Consider the following 14,484-nt stretch of genomic DNA (forward strand, 5'->3'; position numbering starts at 1 on the left):
ACTCCGTCCCTCCCTCTTTTGTCTCTTTTTTTTTGTTTTTAATATTTTTTCCTACCTCCTTTCGAAGAGTTGGGTTGCTTTTCTGGGTGCCTGATGTCCTCTGCCGGCATTCAGAAGTTGTTTTGTGGAATTTACTCGACGTTTAAATGCTCTTTTGATGAATTTGTGGGGGAGAAAGTGTTCTCCCCGTTCTACTCCTCCACCATCTTGGCTCCTCTCCTCCACTGTAAAATTTAAAAGGAAGCAGACATTTCAAGGAAGGCACGGGTACCTTGAAAAAGAACAGTGTGTGAGGCCTGGCTCTGCAAGTTGTGAAGATACATAACCCCCTGCCTGCTTGCTTAGTTGGACAGTCGTGTCTGACTCTTTGCCACCCCATGGACTGTAGCCCACAAGACTCCTGGGTCCATGGGATTGTCCAGGCAAGAATACTGGATTGGGTTGCCATTCTCTTCTCCAGGGTATGTTAGAGCATAGTAGAACAAAACTTTTGGACTGAAAGAGGGATGGTCAGGTAGACTAGTGGATCGGAAAAGGGAACCTAGAAATAAACCCCAAACACAGGAAGCATCATGTGCAATAGAAAAGGTGATAGAAAGAAGTGACAAAGAGATAGGCGTTTCAATTACTCTGTGGGCGACAGGGGATCTGAAGCCAGTCAAATGCAACTGCACCCCTAGCTCATATGGGAACCAAAATCAAGTGCAGATGGGCTGAAGATCTATTTAGAGAGACAAACAGTAGAGCTGCTGCAAGACACTGCAGCAGGTGTTTCCATGAACTGCGGGGGATGGGGGTAGGGGGTAGGATTCCTGAACAACACAGAAACAACACCATCTCTAAGACAGACGCCGAAATCCCGAGCTGTATTCAAATGAAGAACTCTTCATAACAGACATCCCTGGGAGTGCCGAATTGAAAGCCATCAGGTGGGAGAAGACACTGATGACACAGATAACCATCAAAGGAACAGTAGTCAAAATATGAGTTTCTACAAATGCCTAAGGTAAAAGAAATATAGAGAAATGGGCCCAAATGAGCAGGACTTTCATCGAGGGCAACGTATAAGGAGACCGTCAGGGAATGGAAAGCTGCCCCACATAACTGCAGTCAGGAACCTGCACATTAAGACACTAACAGGGCATGACTACGCGTGCTCCAAGTAGCCAGCTATTAAAGTCTCTCAAAACACCAACTGCTGGGAAAGTGTGGAGCAGTGGTTGTTGAAATGTAAGTTGGCCCACACATTTGAGAGGAAAACAGCTTCTTACAGCAAGCTGAGCTTGTTCTTACATGAGGACCCAACACTTCCACTCCTTGGATGCATGTTCTAGACCAGCCATGATGAATGGTGGCCAAAACCCACATGTGGCAATTGAAGGGTTTAAAGACGGTTATAAGGCTGGGTGTTGGGAGGGGCCACATGAAGTGCTGTAAGGTGAAACGACACTGGGTTTCCAGATTTAGTACAAGAAAATGAATGTAGATGATTGTGGGCCCGATTCCAATGTGTCTGTCAGTTCGACCACATCACGCACAAGCAATTCTGTTGAATTGAGTTGAATTCTCAGAATTCAACTCAACTCAATCCATCTCAATGTTGACACTGTCTACCTGTAAATAGCATCACATCCTACAAGACTTCAGTTCTTCCAGACTGCCCCTCCAGTTTCATATGCCTGTTTCAAATCCAGGTTGTCACATGTACACCTGATCTGCTGGTTACTCATGATTCATTCAGTTCAGTCACTCTGTCATGTCCGATTCTTGGAGATCCCATAGACTGCAGCACGCCAGGCCTCCCTGTCCATCACCAACTCCCAGAGTTTACTCAAACTCAAGTCCATTGAGTCGGTGATGCCATCCAACCATCTCATCCTCTGTCGTCCCCTTCTCCTCCCGCCTTCAATCTTTCCCAGTATCAGGGCCTTTTCCAATGAGTCGGTTCCTTGCATCAGGTGGTAAAGTGTTGGGGTTTCAGCTTCAGAATCAGTGCTTTCAATGAATATTGAGGACCGATCTCCTTTAGGATGGACTGGCTTGATGTCCTTGCAGTCCAAGGATTCTCAAGAGTCTTCTCCAACACCACAGTACAAAAGCATCAATTCTTCAGCAGTCAGCTTTCTTTATGGTCCAACTCTCACATCCATACATGACTACTGGCAAAAACATGGCTTTGACTAGACAGAACTTTATCGGCAAAGTAATGACTCTGCTTTTAAATATGCTGTCTAGGCTGGTCATAACTTTCCTGCCAAGAAGTAAGTGTCTTTTAATTTCATGGCTGCAGTCTCCATATTCAGTGATTTTGGAGCCCCCCAAAATAAAGTCTGCCACTGTTTCTACTGTTTCCCCATATGTTTTCCTTGAAGTGATGGGACTGGATGCCATGATCTTAGTTTTCTGAATGCTGAGTTTTAAGCCAACTTTATCACTTTCCACTTTCACTTTCATCAAGAGGCTCTTTAGTTCTTCACTTTCTGCCATAAGGGTGGTGTCATCTGCGTATCTGAGGTTATTGATATTTGTCCCAGCAATCTTGATTACAACTTGTGCTTCATCCAGTCCAGCATTTCTCGTGATATACTAGGCATATAAGTTAAATAAGCAGGGTACAATATGCAGGCTTGATGTAGCTCTTTCCCGATTTGGAACAGTCTGTTATTCCATGTCCAGTTCTAACTGTTGCTTGCTGTTCTGCAGACAGATTTCTCAAGAGGCAGGTCAGGTGGTCTGCTATTCCCATCTCTTTAAGAGTGTTCCAGAGTTTGTTGTGATCCACACGGTGAAAGGCTTTCCCATAGTCAATAAAGCAGAAGTAGATGTTTTTCTGGAATTCTCTTGCTATTTTGGTGATCCAACAGATGTTGGCAATTTGATCTCTGCTTCCTCTGCCTTTTCTAAATCCAGCTTGAACATCTGGAAGTTCACAGTTCACATATTGCTGAAGCCTGGTTTGGAGAATTTTGAGCATTACTTTACTAGTGTGTGAGAAGAGTGCAATTGTGCAGTAGTTTGAGCATTCTTTGACATTGCCTTTCTTTGGAATTGGAATGAAAACTGATCTTTCCCAGTCCTGTGGCCACTGCTGAGTTTTCCAACTTTGCTGGCATAAAGTGCAGCACTTCCACAGCATCATCATTTAAGACTTGAAATAGCTCAACTGGAATTCCATCACCTCCACTAGCTTTGTGATGCTTCCTAAGTGATGCTTCCTAAGGCCCACTTGACTTCCCATTCCAGGATGTCTGGCTCTAGGTGAGTGATCATACCATCGTGATTACCTGGGTCATGAAGATCTTTTTTGGACAGTTCTTCTGTGTATTCTTGCCACCTCTTTAATATCTTCTGCTTCTATTAGGTCCATACCATTTCTGTCCTTTATTGTGCCCATCGTTGTATGAAAAGTTCCCTTGGCACCTCTAATTTTCTTGAAGAGATCTCTAGTCTTCCCCCACTTAACTGTTTTCCTCTATTTCTTTGCATTGATTACTGAGGAAGGCTTTCTTATCTCTCCTTGCTGTTCTTTGAGACTCTGCATTCAGATGGGTATATCCTTCCTTTTCTCCTTTGCCTTTCGCTTCTCTTCTTTTCTCAGCTATTTGTAGGCCTCCTCAGACAACCATTTGCTTTTTTGCATTTCTTTTTCATGGGGATTGTCTTGATCACTGCCTCCTGTACAATGTAACGAACCTCCATAGTCCATAGTTCGTCAGGCACTCTGTCTATCAGATCCAATTCCTTAAATCTATTTCTCACTTCCACTGTATAATCGTGAGGGATTTGAGTTAGGTCATACCTGAATGGTCTAGTGGTTTTCCCCACTTTCTTCAATTTCAGTCTGAATTTGACAATAAGGAGTTCAAGATCTGAGCCACAGTCAGCTCCTGGTCTTGTTTTGCTGACTGTGTAGAGTTTATCCACCTTTGGTTGCTAAGAATATAATCACTCTGATTTCGGTGTTGACCATTTGGTGATGTCCATGTGTAGTCTTCTCTTCTATTGTTGGAAGAGGGTGTTTGCTATGACCAGTGTATTCTCTTGGCAAAATTCTATTAGCCTTTGCCCTGCTTCATTCTGTACTCCAAGGCCAAATTTGCCTGTTACTCCTAGTATTTCTTGACTTCCTACTTTTGTATTCCAGTCCCCTATAATGAAAAGGACATCTTTCATGAGTGTGAGTTCTAGAAAGTCTTGTAGGTTTTCATAGAACCGTTCAACTTCAGCATTACTGGTAGGATCATAGACTTGGATTAATGTGATATTGAATGGTTTGCCTTGGAAATGAACAGAGATCATTCTGTCATTTTTGAGATTGCATCCAAGTACTGCACTCAGACACTTTTGTTGACTATGATGGCTACTCCATTTCTTCTAAGGGATTCTTGTCCGCAGTAGTAGATATAATGGTCATCTGAGTTAAATTCGCCCATTCCAGTCCATCTTAGTTTGCTGATTCCTAAAATGTCAATGTTCAGTCTTGCCATCTCCTGTTGACCACTTTCAATTTACCTTGATTCACAGACCTAACATCCAGGTTCCTATGCAATATTATTCTTTACAGCATTGGACTGTACTTCCATCACCAGTCACATCTACAACTGGGTGTTGTTTTTGCTTTGGCTCCGGCTCATCATTCTGTCTGGTGTTATTTCTCCACTGATCTCCAGTAGCACTTGGGCACCTACTGACCTGGGGAGTTCATCTTTCAGTGTCCTATCTTTTTGCCTTTTCATACTGTTCATGGGGTCCTCAAGGCAATACTGAAGCAGTTTGGCATTCCCTTCTCCAGTGGACCACGTTTTGTCAGAACTCTCCACCATGACCCGTCTGTCTTGGGTGGCCCTATATGGCATGGCTCATAGTTTCATTGAGTTAAACAAGGCTGTGGTTCATGTGATCGAATTGGTTAGTTATCTCCCACTGAAACGAGAAACTGAGTTCTGTTATGATGCTGGGATGGAAATTCACTTGGCTAATCAAGAGAACTCTTTGAGTCTGCCTTCTAGAATTAAATAAATGCTGGCCTTATGGCGAAACACTTCCTTACCCACCAGGAAAGAAGTGCTGTGCTGCTGTGATGTGCTTATTCCCTCAGTCATTTCCTACACTGTGGACCACATGGACTGCAGCCCGCCAGGTTCCTCTGTCCATGGGGATTCTCCAGGCAAGAACACTGGAAGTCAGTTGCCATGCCTTTCTCCAAGGGACCTCCCCAACCCAGGGATCAAACCCTGGTGTCTCCCATTGCAGGTGGATTCTTTACCAGTTGAGTCACCAGGGAAGCCCAAGAACACTGGAGTGGGTAGTCTATCCCTTCTCCAGGGGAACTTCCTGACCCAGGAGTTGAACCAGGTCTCCAGCATTGCAGGCAGATTCTTTACTGACTGTGTGGATCACAACAAACTGTGGGAAATTGTTCAAGAGATAAGAAGACCAGACTACCTTACCTGCCTCCTACAAAACCTGTTTGCAGGTCAAGAAGCAACAGTTAGAACCAGACATGGAACAAGAGACTGGTTCAAAATCGGGGAAGGAGTACGTCACAGCTGCATACTGTCACCTTGCTTTTCTAACTTATATGCAGAGTACATCATGAGAAATGCTGGGCTGGACAAAGCACTAGCTGGAATCAAGATTGCCAGGACAAGTAACAATAACCTCAGATATGCAGGTGACACCACCCTTATGGTGGAAAGTGAGAAGGAAACTAAACAGCCTCTACATGAAGGTGAAAGAGGAGAGTGAAAAATCTGGCTTAAAACCCAACATTCAAAAAACTAAGTTCATGGCATCTCGTCCCATCACTTCATGGCAAATAGATGGGGAAACAATGACAGACTTTATTTTGGGGGGCTCCAAAATCACAGCAGATGGGGACTGCAGCCATGAAATTAAAACATGCTTGATCCTTGGAAGAAAAGCTATATTTCCTTCCAAACCTAGACAGCATATTGAAGAGCAGAGGCATTACTTTGCTGATAAAGTTCTGTATAGTCAGAGCTATGGTTTTTCCAGTAGTCATGTATGGATGTGCGAGCTGGACTATAAAGAAATTGAGTGCCAAAGAATTGATGCTTTTGAACTGTGGTGTTGGAGAAGACTCTTGAAAGTCCCTTGGAATGCAAGGAGATCCAACCAATCCATCCTAAAGGAAATCAACCTTGAATATTCACTGGAAGTGTTGCAGGAAGGGGGACCCCTTCCAGAGCCTGAAACTGGGCTCTTGTCCAACACTCAGAAATGGATTGTCCGAAGAGACATATGTGCTGACAAAGCAAGAGCCCAGAGGGTTCTGAGCTTGCCAGGTGAACTCTCTTTCTGCAGGTCTCAGCCCTGCATCTCCAGGATCCTGGTGCTGGAGATGGGGGCAGCGTCCAGGGTGGGAAACCCTGGAACCCAGCTCAGCTGTGCAGGAGGGTTGCTGTCAGCAACACAGAGCAGCTGCAGTGCCTGGCTCTCTGAGATGAGAAGGGACGAGGTGTTCTGCAGAATCTTGAGGCTTTTGGGGAAAGCCCAGCAGGAGAGCTGGGGGAGGCTGAGTTCTCACCATCCGGCCTTCCCAGGATCTATTAACATCTGTGCATATATCTTTGTGTATATTGCATGTGTGTGTGGTCTAGTGCATGGGAGGTGGGGCGGGGTGGTGATTTTCTCGCTGTTCTTCCCATATCTGATCGCACTCAAGTGCACACCCCCCAGCCTCCTTGGAGGCGGTCCTAGGAGCAGGACCCAGCCCTGGAGAGCAGAGGTCCTGTCCTACCTGTGATGTTTCTGAAGGAGAGGCTGATGCGGAGGTTCCTCAGGGCATCTGGGGCAGAAAGACATGGGCTTGCTGCAGAGGAGGAGTGGGATGGAAACTGACCAGCACCCCAGGAGGGAAACCAGGAAGCGGAGGGCTGTCCTTCACGGCCACTCCCCACCTCAGCTCCCAGTGCGTAGACCCATAGAAGAGTAGGCTGGCCTTCTCTCTACACACTCACACACACACACACACACACACACACCACTGCCCTGAGGGACTCAGCCACCCCTCCACACTCACAGGAGACATTGAGCTGGATGGCTCTCTCCATGGTCACCTGAGATCCTTGGAGATTCACCCAACATGTGAGGTCAGTGCTGTGGTCCTGGAGCCTCAGGGTGGGGGTGAACTTCAAGGAATGCAGAGTCTCTGGGTGCAGCAGCAGCAGCGGTACCATGTCCGCATCCTCCAGCCCAGGTCCAGGTGCCTCCGTCTGGGAGGAATTGCCCCAAATGTGGGGAAGGAAGGAGGAAGCCCCAACAGGAAGCCAGGAAGGCAGCAGGTGATGAAGACTGGCTGGCGAAGAAGGGGGAGGTGGACTCCATAGGCGGGTCTGGGAGGGTATCGATGAGAAGTCAGGCTGTTTCACGTTCTCCCTCCAATCTCTCCCCCCTCCCCTCTGCCGCAGGCTGCAGGGGAGAGCATGAAGCCCCAGAGCTGGCAAGGTTTCACCATATGTGACTCTGAAATGTTGTTGTTTACTCACTATGCTGTGTCCGACTCTGCGGCCCCAGGGACCATAGCCCCATGGGATTACCCAGGCAAGAATACTGGAGTGGGTTGCCATTTTGTTCTCCAGGGGATCTTCCCAACCCAGGTACTGAACCCACATCTTCTGCATTGCAGCCTGACTCTTTACCACCGAGATACCAGGGAAGCCCGGATGTGACATGATCACCTTCCGAATGATTTTCATGTTCACCATGGGATCGCCCCGGGAGCAGTGAAACCAGAAAAAGAGAAACAAAGTCCAGCCCTGGTCATCCGGCTTGACCCACCTACAGCTGAAAAACACCGAACGTTCTGGAAAAGAATATTGAAAAATTTATCAAAACCATTCCACTTCAGGCAGGAAAAAAGTTTCCAGACCCCCAAACAGTGGAGGATGGAGCCCAGGAAGGAAAACTTGAACATTAAAGCTCCTTTGCCCAGAAGGGTTGTCAGAACACGGCACAGGCCTACAGGTCTACGTGGACCTGAGTGTCTGTAGGACCAGCCCCCGGGGCACTGCTGCTGCTGCTGTCACTTCAGTCGTGTCCGACTCTGTGCGACCCCATAGACAGCAGCCCACCAGGCTCCCCCGTCCCTGGGATTCTCCAGGCAAGAACACTGGAGTGGGTTGCCATTTCCTTCTCCAATGCATGAAAGTAAAAAGTGAAATTGAAGTCCTCAGTCGTGTCTGACCCTCAGCGACCCCATGGACTGCAGCCCACCAGGCTCCTCCGTCCATAGGATTTTCCAGGCAAGAGTATTGGAGTGGGGTGCCATTGCCTTCTCCGGGGCACAGGCCCATGCAAAATGGGGTGGCTGAAGTGAGCGCCTTGCCCCACTCAGTGCAGACCCCCGAAGCCCGGACTTCACAAGAATGGCATTCAGGACCCCTCACACTGCATGCCCTTGTTTTCAAAGCCACGTGAAGGCTCAAGCCATGTATGGAAATAACCTGTGATGTCAATGCTCTTTAGGATTGATATTTCATAAGGTTTCCTGAATTTGACAGTGCCCCTAAACATTCTACACCCTCCCGGTAACCAGTTCTGGAAACCAAAAAAAAAAAACAAAAAACCTTTCTTTAATATTTATTTAGAAATACTCTGTTTACATTTGTTAGTTTCTTAATGTGTAAAAATCTTAAAATTTTGTCAGAGGGAGGAAGGATAAATTGGGAGATTGGGATTGACAAATACACACTACTGTATCTAAAATAGATAACCAACAAGGACCAGCTGTACAGCCCACGAAGTATACTAACAAAGTTGTAAAAAAGTATAATGGGAAAGAATCTGAGGAGAATATATGTATATCACTGAATCACTTTGCTGTACTGTGAAACTAATACAGCATTAGAAATCAATTATATTTTAATTTTTAAAAAGTCACATCCAGACTAAACAATTCAAATTAACGAGAAAAAGACTGCCCAATTTTTATTTTTTTTTAAATTACATAGAAATGATTTTTATTTTTTAAATTTTATTTTATTTTTAAACTTTACAATATTGTATTAGTTTTGCCAAATATCGAAATGAATCCGCCACAGGTATACCTGTGTTCCCCATCCTGAACCCTCCTCCCTCCTCCCTCCCCATACCCTCTCTCTGGGTCGTCCCAGTGCACCAGCCCCAAGCATCCAGTATCGTGCATCGAACCTGGACTGGCGACTCGTTTCATACATGATATTATACATATTTCAATGCTATTCTCCCAAATCTCCCCACCCTCTCCCTCTCCCACAGAGTCCATAAGACTGATCTATACATCAGTGTCTCTTTTGCTGTCTCGAAAGAATACATTTGAATCAGTTCTAATGAGATGGATGAAACTGGAACCTAGTATACAGAGTGAAGTAAGCCAGAAAGAAAAACACCAATACAGTATACTAACACATATATATGGAATTTAGAAAGATGGTACCAATTTTTATTTTAAGTGGGCAAAGATCGAAACAGGAATTTCACTAAAGAAGATATTCAGACGGCTCAACATCATTGCACATGAGGGAAAGAAACTAAAAAGGCAAGGAGATACCGTCACAGTGGAGTGCAGGGCTGAAAACTGACCGTGTAGGTAATACAAGTGCTCCTGAGGTTGTAGAAAGCTCAGAACCCTCACATATGCCATGGGATATAAACTCATTTAACTACTCAGAAGAACTCTCTGAGGCCACCTTCTCAAACTAAATATATGCCAAATTTATGATGAAGCAGTTCCACACCCACCAGGAGGAAAGTGCTAGCCCTCCTATTTTCATCACACCATTCACGTCAACGTTACTTTGAATGAGCCAAAATTTGCAAACGAAGGCAATGTCATCATATTTTAGAGTCCATACAGAACTGGAGGAATAGTCATACATAAAATACTATTTTCAAGACAAAACCGAGCAATACCAAGAATGAGTTATTGATACATGTAAAAACATGAGTAATCCCATACTAAGCGAGGTAAGTCAGAAAGTCGCCTTTCAATGGCATTGACTCTTCCTACTGTCACGCAGTCATCTCCACAAATAAAGGCTCGTGGATGCAAACGACACAGGGTTGGAGGCGAGAGTTTCCAGGGAGAAGCAAACTGTGATGTCCCCACGTCTGTCCTCTGGGCTCTGCATCCTCGGGTGAATCTCGTCATGAGAGGGAGCGAGGCTCGGCCATACCCCTCAGCCCAGCTCCTAGTGGCCACCACACCTGTAGAGCCAATAAAGTCTCAGGTCCGAGAGTCAGACCCATTTCATTCATTCTGGGCTCTGCCTCAAGGCATATGCGACCTTAGTTCCTCAACCCAGGATCAAGCCCCTGCCCCCTGCAGTGGAAACTCACAGGCTCAACCACTGGACCAACAGGGAAGGCCCTGGAGAATCACACAGCTTAGCTCCAGGCAGGACAGGACCGCCCAGCCCCACCGGCAACTCCAGAGCCATTCCCCGGACGTCCGCGCAGGGGGACAGGGGTGCTCACCTGGTGTAGTAGGTCCAGGTGAGGCCATAGGTGAGGAGGAAGCCAGCCCCCATGAGGGCCCCTCTGATCAGGGTGAGGACCAGGGGCCAGGAGCCCTGCTGCTCCTCAGTCTCACAGCTGCAGGGAGGGGCGCCTTCTGGGGAAGGGAGAGGGGGTGAAGCTCAGTCCCCAGACCCAGCCCTCCCAAAGGCACACACCTGCCCAGGCTGCCCGTCCCCAGCACCTGCCCTACAACTCACTCTGCACAGAGAGGCTGAAGGAAACTTGCTGGGAGCCCAGAGGGTTCTGCGCTCGGCAGGTGACTTCTCCATCTCCAGCCGGTACTTGTGGTATCTCCAAGACCCCGGTGCTGGAGATGGGGGTAGCCTCCAGGGTGGGAGACCCTTGGAACCAGCTCAACTGTGCAGAGGGGTTGCTGTCAGCAACACACAGCAGCTGCAGCGCCTGGCCTTCTGAGATGAGAATAGATGCGGTGTTCTGCAGAATCTTGTGGGCTTTGGGGGAAAGCCCAGTGGGAGAGCTGGGGGAGGCTGAGGTCTCCTCCCTCCTTCCCAGGATCTCCTGGCTTCGCTGTCTCCTCCCCTGGCTGGCCAGCTGGGTTCCCTGCGGTCCCAGGGCTGGACCTTCACACCCTAAGCAGGCTGAGCCAACATGTCTGGGCCTCGTATCTTCAGGGGAGGCTTGGTGTCTCAATGGGACAGGCCTGAGCTGTTTGGTGGAAAGAAAACCCAGAGCCTCAAGGCTTGAGATGTTGATTCAGTGAAGGCAGCAGGAGATGGGACTAAGGAGGCTTTTGTGGAAGAAAGCCACACAATAGAACCATGGTGAAGGAAATGGGCTTTGAACAGGGTGTGTGAGTGTGTATATATGTGGGGTGTATGTGTGTGTGCCTGTGTGAATGTGTGCCTGAGTGCACGTGTGCCTGAGTGCACATGTATATGTCCATGAGTGTATGTGTACATGATGGGTGCCTGTGCTGTGGGTATATCTCTGTGTATATGTGTGATGTGTATGTGCCTGTGTGTATGGGTGTTTCTGTGTGTGTCTCAGTGTATGTTCATGTGTATGTACTATATGTGTGTGTGCCTGTGTGTGTGAGTCTCAGTGTGTATTGCATGTGTGTGGTCTAGTGCATGGGAGGTGGGGCAGGGTGGTGATTTTCTCCTTGCTCCTCCCCTATCTGATCACATTCAAGCCCACTCCCCTGCCCCACCTTGGAGGCAGTCCCAGGAGCAGGACCCAGCCCTGGAGAGGAGAGGTCCTGTCCTACCTGTGACATTTCTGAAGGAGAGGCTGATGTGGAGGTTCCTCGGAATATCTGGGGCAGAAAGAAATGGGCTTGCTGCAGAGGGAGGAGTGGGATGGAAACTGACCAGCACCCCAGGAGGGAAACCAGGAAGGGGGGGTGGGTGTCCTTCACGGCCACTCCCCACCTCAGCTCCCAGGGCGCAGACCCACAGACGAGTAGGCTGGCCTTCTCTCTACACACACACACACACACACCACTGCCCTCAGGGACCCCATCACCCCTCCACACTCACAGGAGACGTTGAGAAGGACGGTTCTCTCTAGGGTCACCTGCTGGATTGTCACCCGACAGGTAAGGTTGGTGCCGTGGTCCTGGGGCCTCGGGGTGAGGGTGAGCTCCGAGGAGTGGAGGGTGTCTGGGTTCATGGCATCAAGGGCGTCCCCCGCCCAGGAGAACAGGAGAGGGTGTGGCTCATCACAGGCTAGTGACAGTGTGCAGGTCAGCTTTGTGGGGCGGCCGGACTCCAGAGGCTCCAGAAAATGGATGTCGGGTTTCCCTGGAGAAAGGGAGATGAGGAGACAGAGGGAGATGCCTGGACGCAGGGGTGTGGGGACCCAGAGGGTCAGGGTCACAACTCCTTCCCAGTTCTGGGTCTCTCCTGAACCCTCAAACCCCAAGACCTGGAGCAGGGAGGGCTCCTATACCCTGTTCCTGTTCTAATAGAGGAGTCTCCATGGGCCAGGGTCCTCTCCTGGGCCCCCTGTCATACCTGTCACCTGCAAATTCAGCTTCTTATCTTTGTAATTGTATCTCACATCATATCCTCTCTCCACTCGGAAGTAGTAGACTCCTGAGTCGCTCAGCCTGGCCTGTCTGATGCTCAGGGAGCAGTCATTGTTGCTGGGGTCCCCGAGGAGGCTGAATCGGCCCCGGGTCTCTGGCTTCACTCGTTTCCTTGGGTCGTTTGTGGCCACAGCATCATTGGTGTGCTGGTCTTTTTCCCGGAACCAGTAGGTGAAAAGTTCGGCAGAGGAATACCAGGGATATCCCGAATTCCAGGGGTAGGAGAAGGAGCAGGTCACGCGGACGTCCATGCACGCCTTCACCGCCACTGATTCCTGCACTTCGAGCCCGTACCCTGCCATTTCCTGCAGGGACCCTGGGGAACACAGAGGCTCAGCGGCAGCTCCAGCCCCTCCCCACGTGTGCTCCCCTCCCCCAGCCGTGAGCCCCGTCCCCCACCTCCCCCACTCACCCCCCCACAGCAGGGGCAGCAGCAGCAGGGGCACCATGTCAGCATCCGCCAGCACAGAGCCGGTTCAGGTCCCTCTGCTGGGGAGGGAAGCGCCCCGAATGTGGGGAGGGAACGAGGAAGCCCCAGCAGGAAGCCAGAGGGTGACAGAGACAGAGCCTTGGCCAAGCACAGAAGGGGAACTTGGACGCCCCAGGCCATGGAGGAGGGGTGGCCCTGAGAAGGCAGAAGGTCCCACCCCACACCCCACACCCCAGGGGGAGATCCTGAGGCCCCCAGAGGCCGAGAGGCTTCACTGCACGTGGCTCTGACATGACCACCTGTCCAGTGATGCTCGGGTCCACGGTGGGATCGCCCAGCAGCCGGCACAACCAGAAAAGAGAAACCAGGTCCAGCCCTGGTCATCGGGTGGGACTGACCCTGCAACAGAGAAACACTGAACTTTCCAGGAAAGAACATTGAAAGATTTCTCAAAACTACTCAGACTTGGGCAGGAAGACTCACATACGCTGGAGGGTGGAACCCAGGAAGGAAAGCTGAGCGTGAAAAGCTCCTTTGCCCAGAAGGGTTTTCAGAACAGGGCACACGGGCTGTGCGTCGTCATGGATCTGAGGGTCTGTGGGACCAGCCGACCAGGACAGGCCCACGCAAAGTGGGGTGGTAAAGGAGGAACTTTGCCCCATTCAGCTGGGACCACAAAGTCCAGACCTCACACAGAAATACAGTTCACGACCCCTCACTGTGGATGGCCTTCTTTTCAAAGCCACATGAAGGCTTAAGTCATGTGTGGAAAAAACCTGTGAACCTGCTGCCCTTTTGGGAAAAAATTCTTTAAGATTCAGAAATTTTACTATGATCATAAACATTTTAGACACTTTCAGGAAGAAGCTATGGGACTGATGGAAAGTTTCTTTTACAGTTAGATAGAAATATTAATATATTTTTTACTTTTTTAAACTACAGAAAGAAAAAGATATGTCCGTCAATTAATCGTGCCAGTGGAAATACTGTATTTTCTTTCTACTCTATTTTAGATATAATTAATCTTATTTCCTCATATAATGGGCTTCCCTGCTAGCTCAGATGGTAAAGAATCTACCCTCGGTGTGAAGACCAGGGTTTGATCCCTGGGTCAGGAAGATCCCCTGGAGAAGGGACTGGCAACCCACTCCAGCATCCTTGCTTGGAGAATTCCATGGACAGAGGGCCCTTGCAGGCTACAGTCCATGGGATCACAAAGAGTCAGACATGGCTAACTAACACTTTATTAGTAGAATATTCATATTAATATACATGCTTATTCTCCTAAAAAGAGGCAATCAAAGAGGATCAGGCCAAAAGTATGGGGAACAGGTGTTACGCAGGTGTGATAGGTATGTCTGACTTCTGAGAAAAATGGTATGGTGGCCCAGTGATTAGCATTCTGCACTCTCACTGTCTCCGGCCCAGCTTCAATCCCTGGTCTGGGAACTAAGACCCCACAAGCCCTAGGTCATGGCTTAAA

At 48.6% G+C, this 14,484-nt stretch overlaps 1 protein-coding gene across 3 annotated transcripts; it reads right to left on the reverse strand.

Annotated features, from left to right (window-relative positions):
• Positions 1 to 8,920: 8,920 nt before the first annotated feature.
• On the reverse strand, positions 8,921 to 13,413 carry LOC133229709 (sialic acid-binding Ig-like lectin 14). Of its 3 annotated transcripts, none has more exons than XM_061386435.1 (7): positions 12,984 to 13,413; positions 12,498 to 12,887; positions 12,021 to 12,284; positions 11,750 to 11,797; positions 10,719 to 10,931; positions 10,480 to 10,615; positions 8,921 to 10,209 (listed from the first exon to the last, which is right to left on the reverse strand). In XM_061386435.1, the coding sequence occupies exons 1-7, from the start codon at positions 13,018 to 13,020 to the stop codon at positions 10,194 to 10,196; spliced, it is 1,104 nt and encodes a 367-aa protein (XP_061242419.1). In that variant the 5' UTR covers positions 13,021 to 13,413; the 3' UTR covers positions 8,921 to 10,193. The 3 variants fall into 3 exon arrangements, with proteins under 3 accessions (XP_061242419.1, XP_061242418.1, XP_061242420.1); XM_061386434.1 differs by having other exon boundaries at positions 10,719 to 10,973; positions 12,984 to 13,408; XM_061386436.1 differs by lacking the exon at positions 11,750 to 11,797 and having other exon boundaries at positions 10,719 to 10,973; positions 12,984 to 13,412.
• Between the last annotated feature and the right edge of the window lie 1,071 nt (positions 13,414 to 14,484).

This window comes from Bos javanicus, chromosome 18, assembly GCF_032452875.1.
Source record: "Bos javanicus breed banteng chromosome 18, ARS-OSU_banteng_1.0, whole genome shotgun sequence".
In the NCBI taxonomy this organism is placed as follows: Eukaryota; Metazoa; Chordata; class Mammalia; order Artiodactyla; family Bovidae; genus Bos; species Bos javanicus.

Bases quoted from the DNA above. Each gene is read 5' to 3' on its own strand.
- LOC133229709 (XM_061386434.1), bottom strand. From the start codon at position 13,020: ATGGTGCCCCTGCTGCTGCTGCCCCTGCTGTGGGGGG. The intron at 12,888-12,983 runs GTGAGTGGGGGA...TGTGTTCCCCAG, and splicing joins GCTGCCCCTGCTGTGGGGGG to GGTCCCTGCAGGAAATGGCA. The intron at 10,616-10,718 runs GTGAGTTGTAGG...TCCCTTCCCCAG, and splicing joins CTTCAGCCTCTCTGTGCAGA to AAGGCGCCCCTCCCTGCAGC.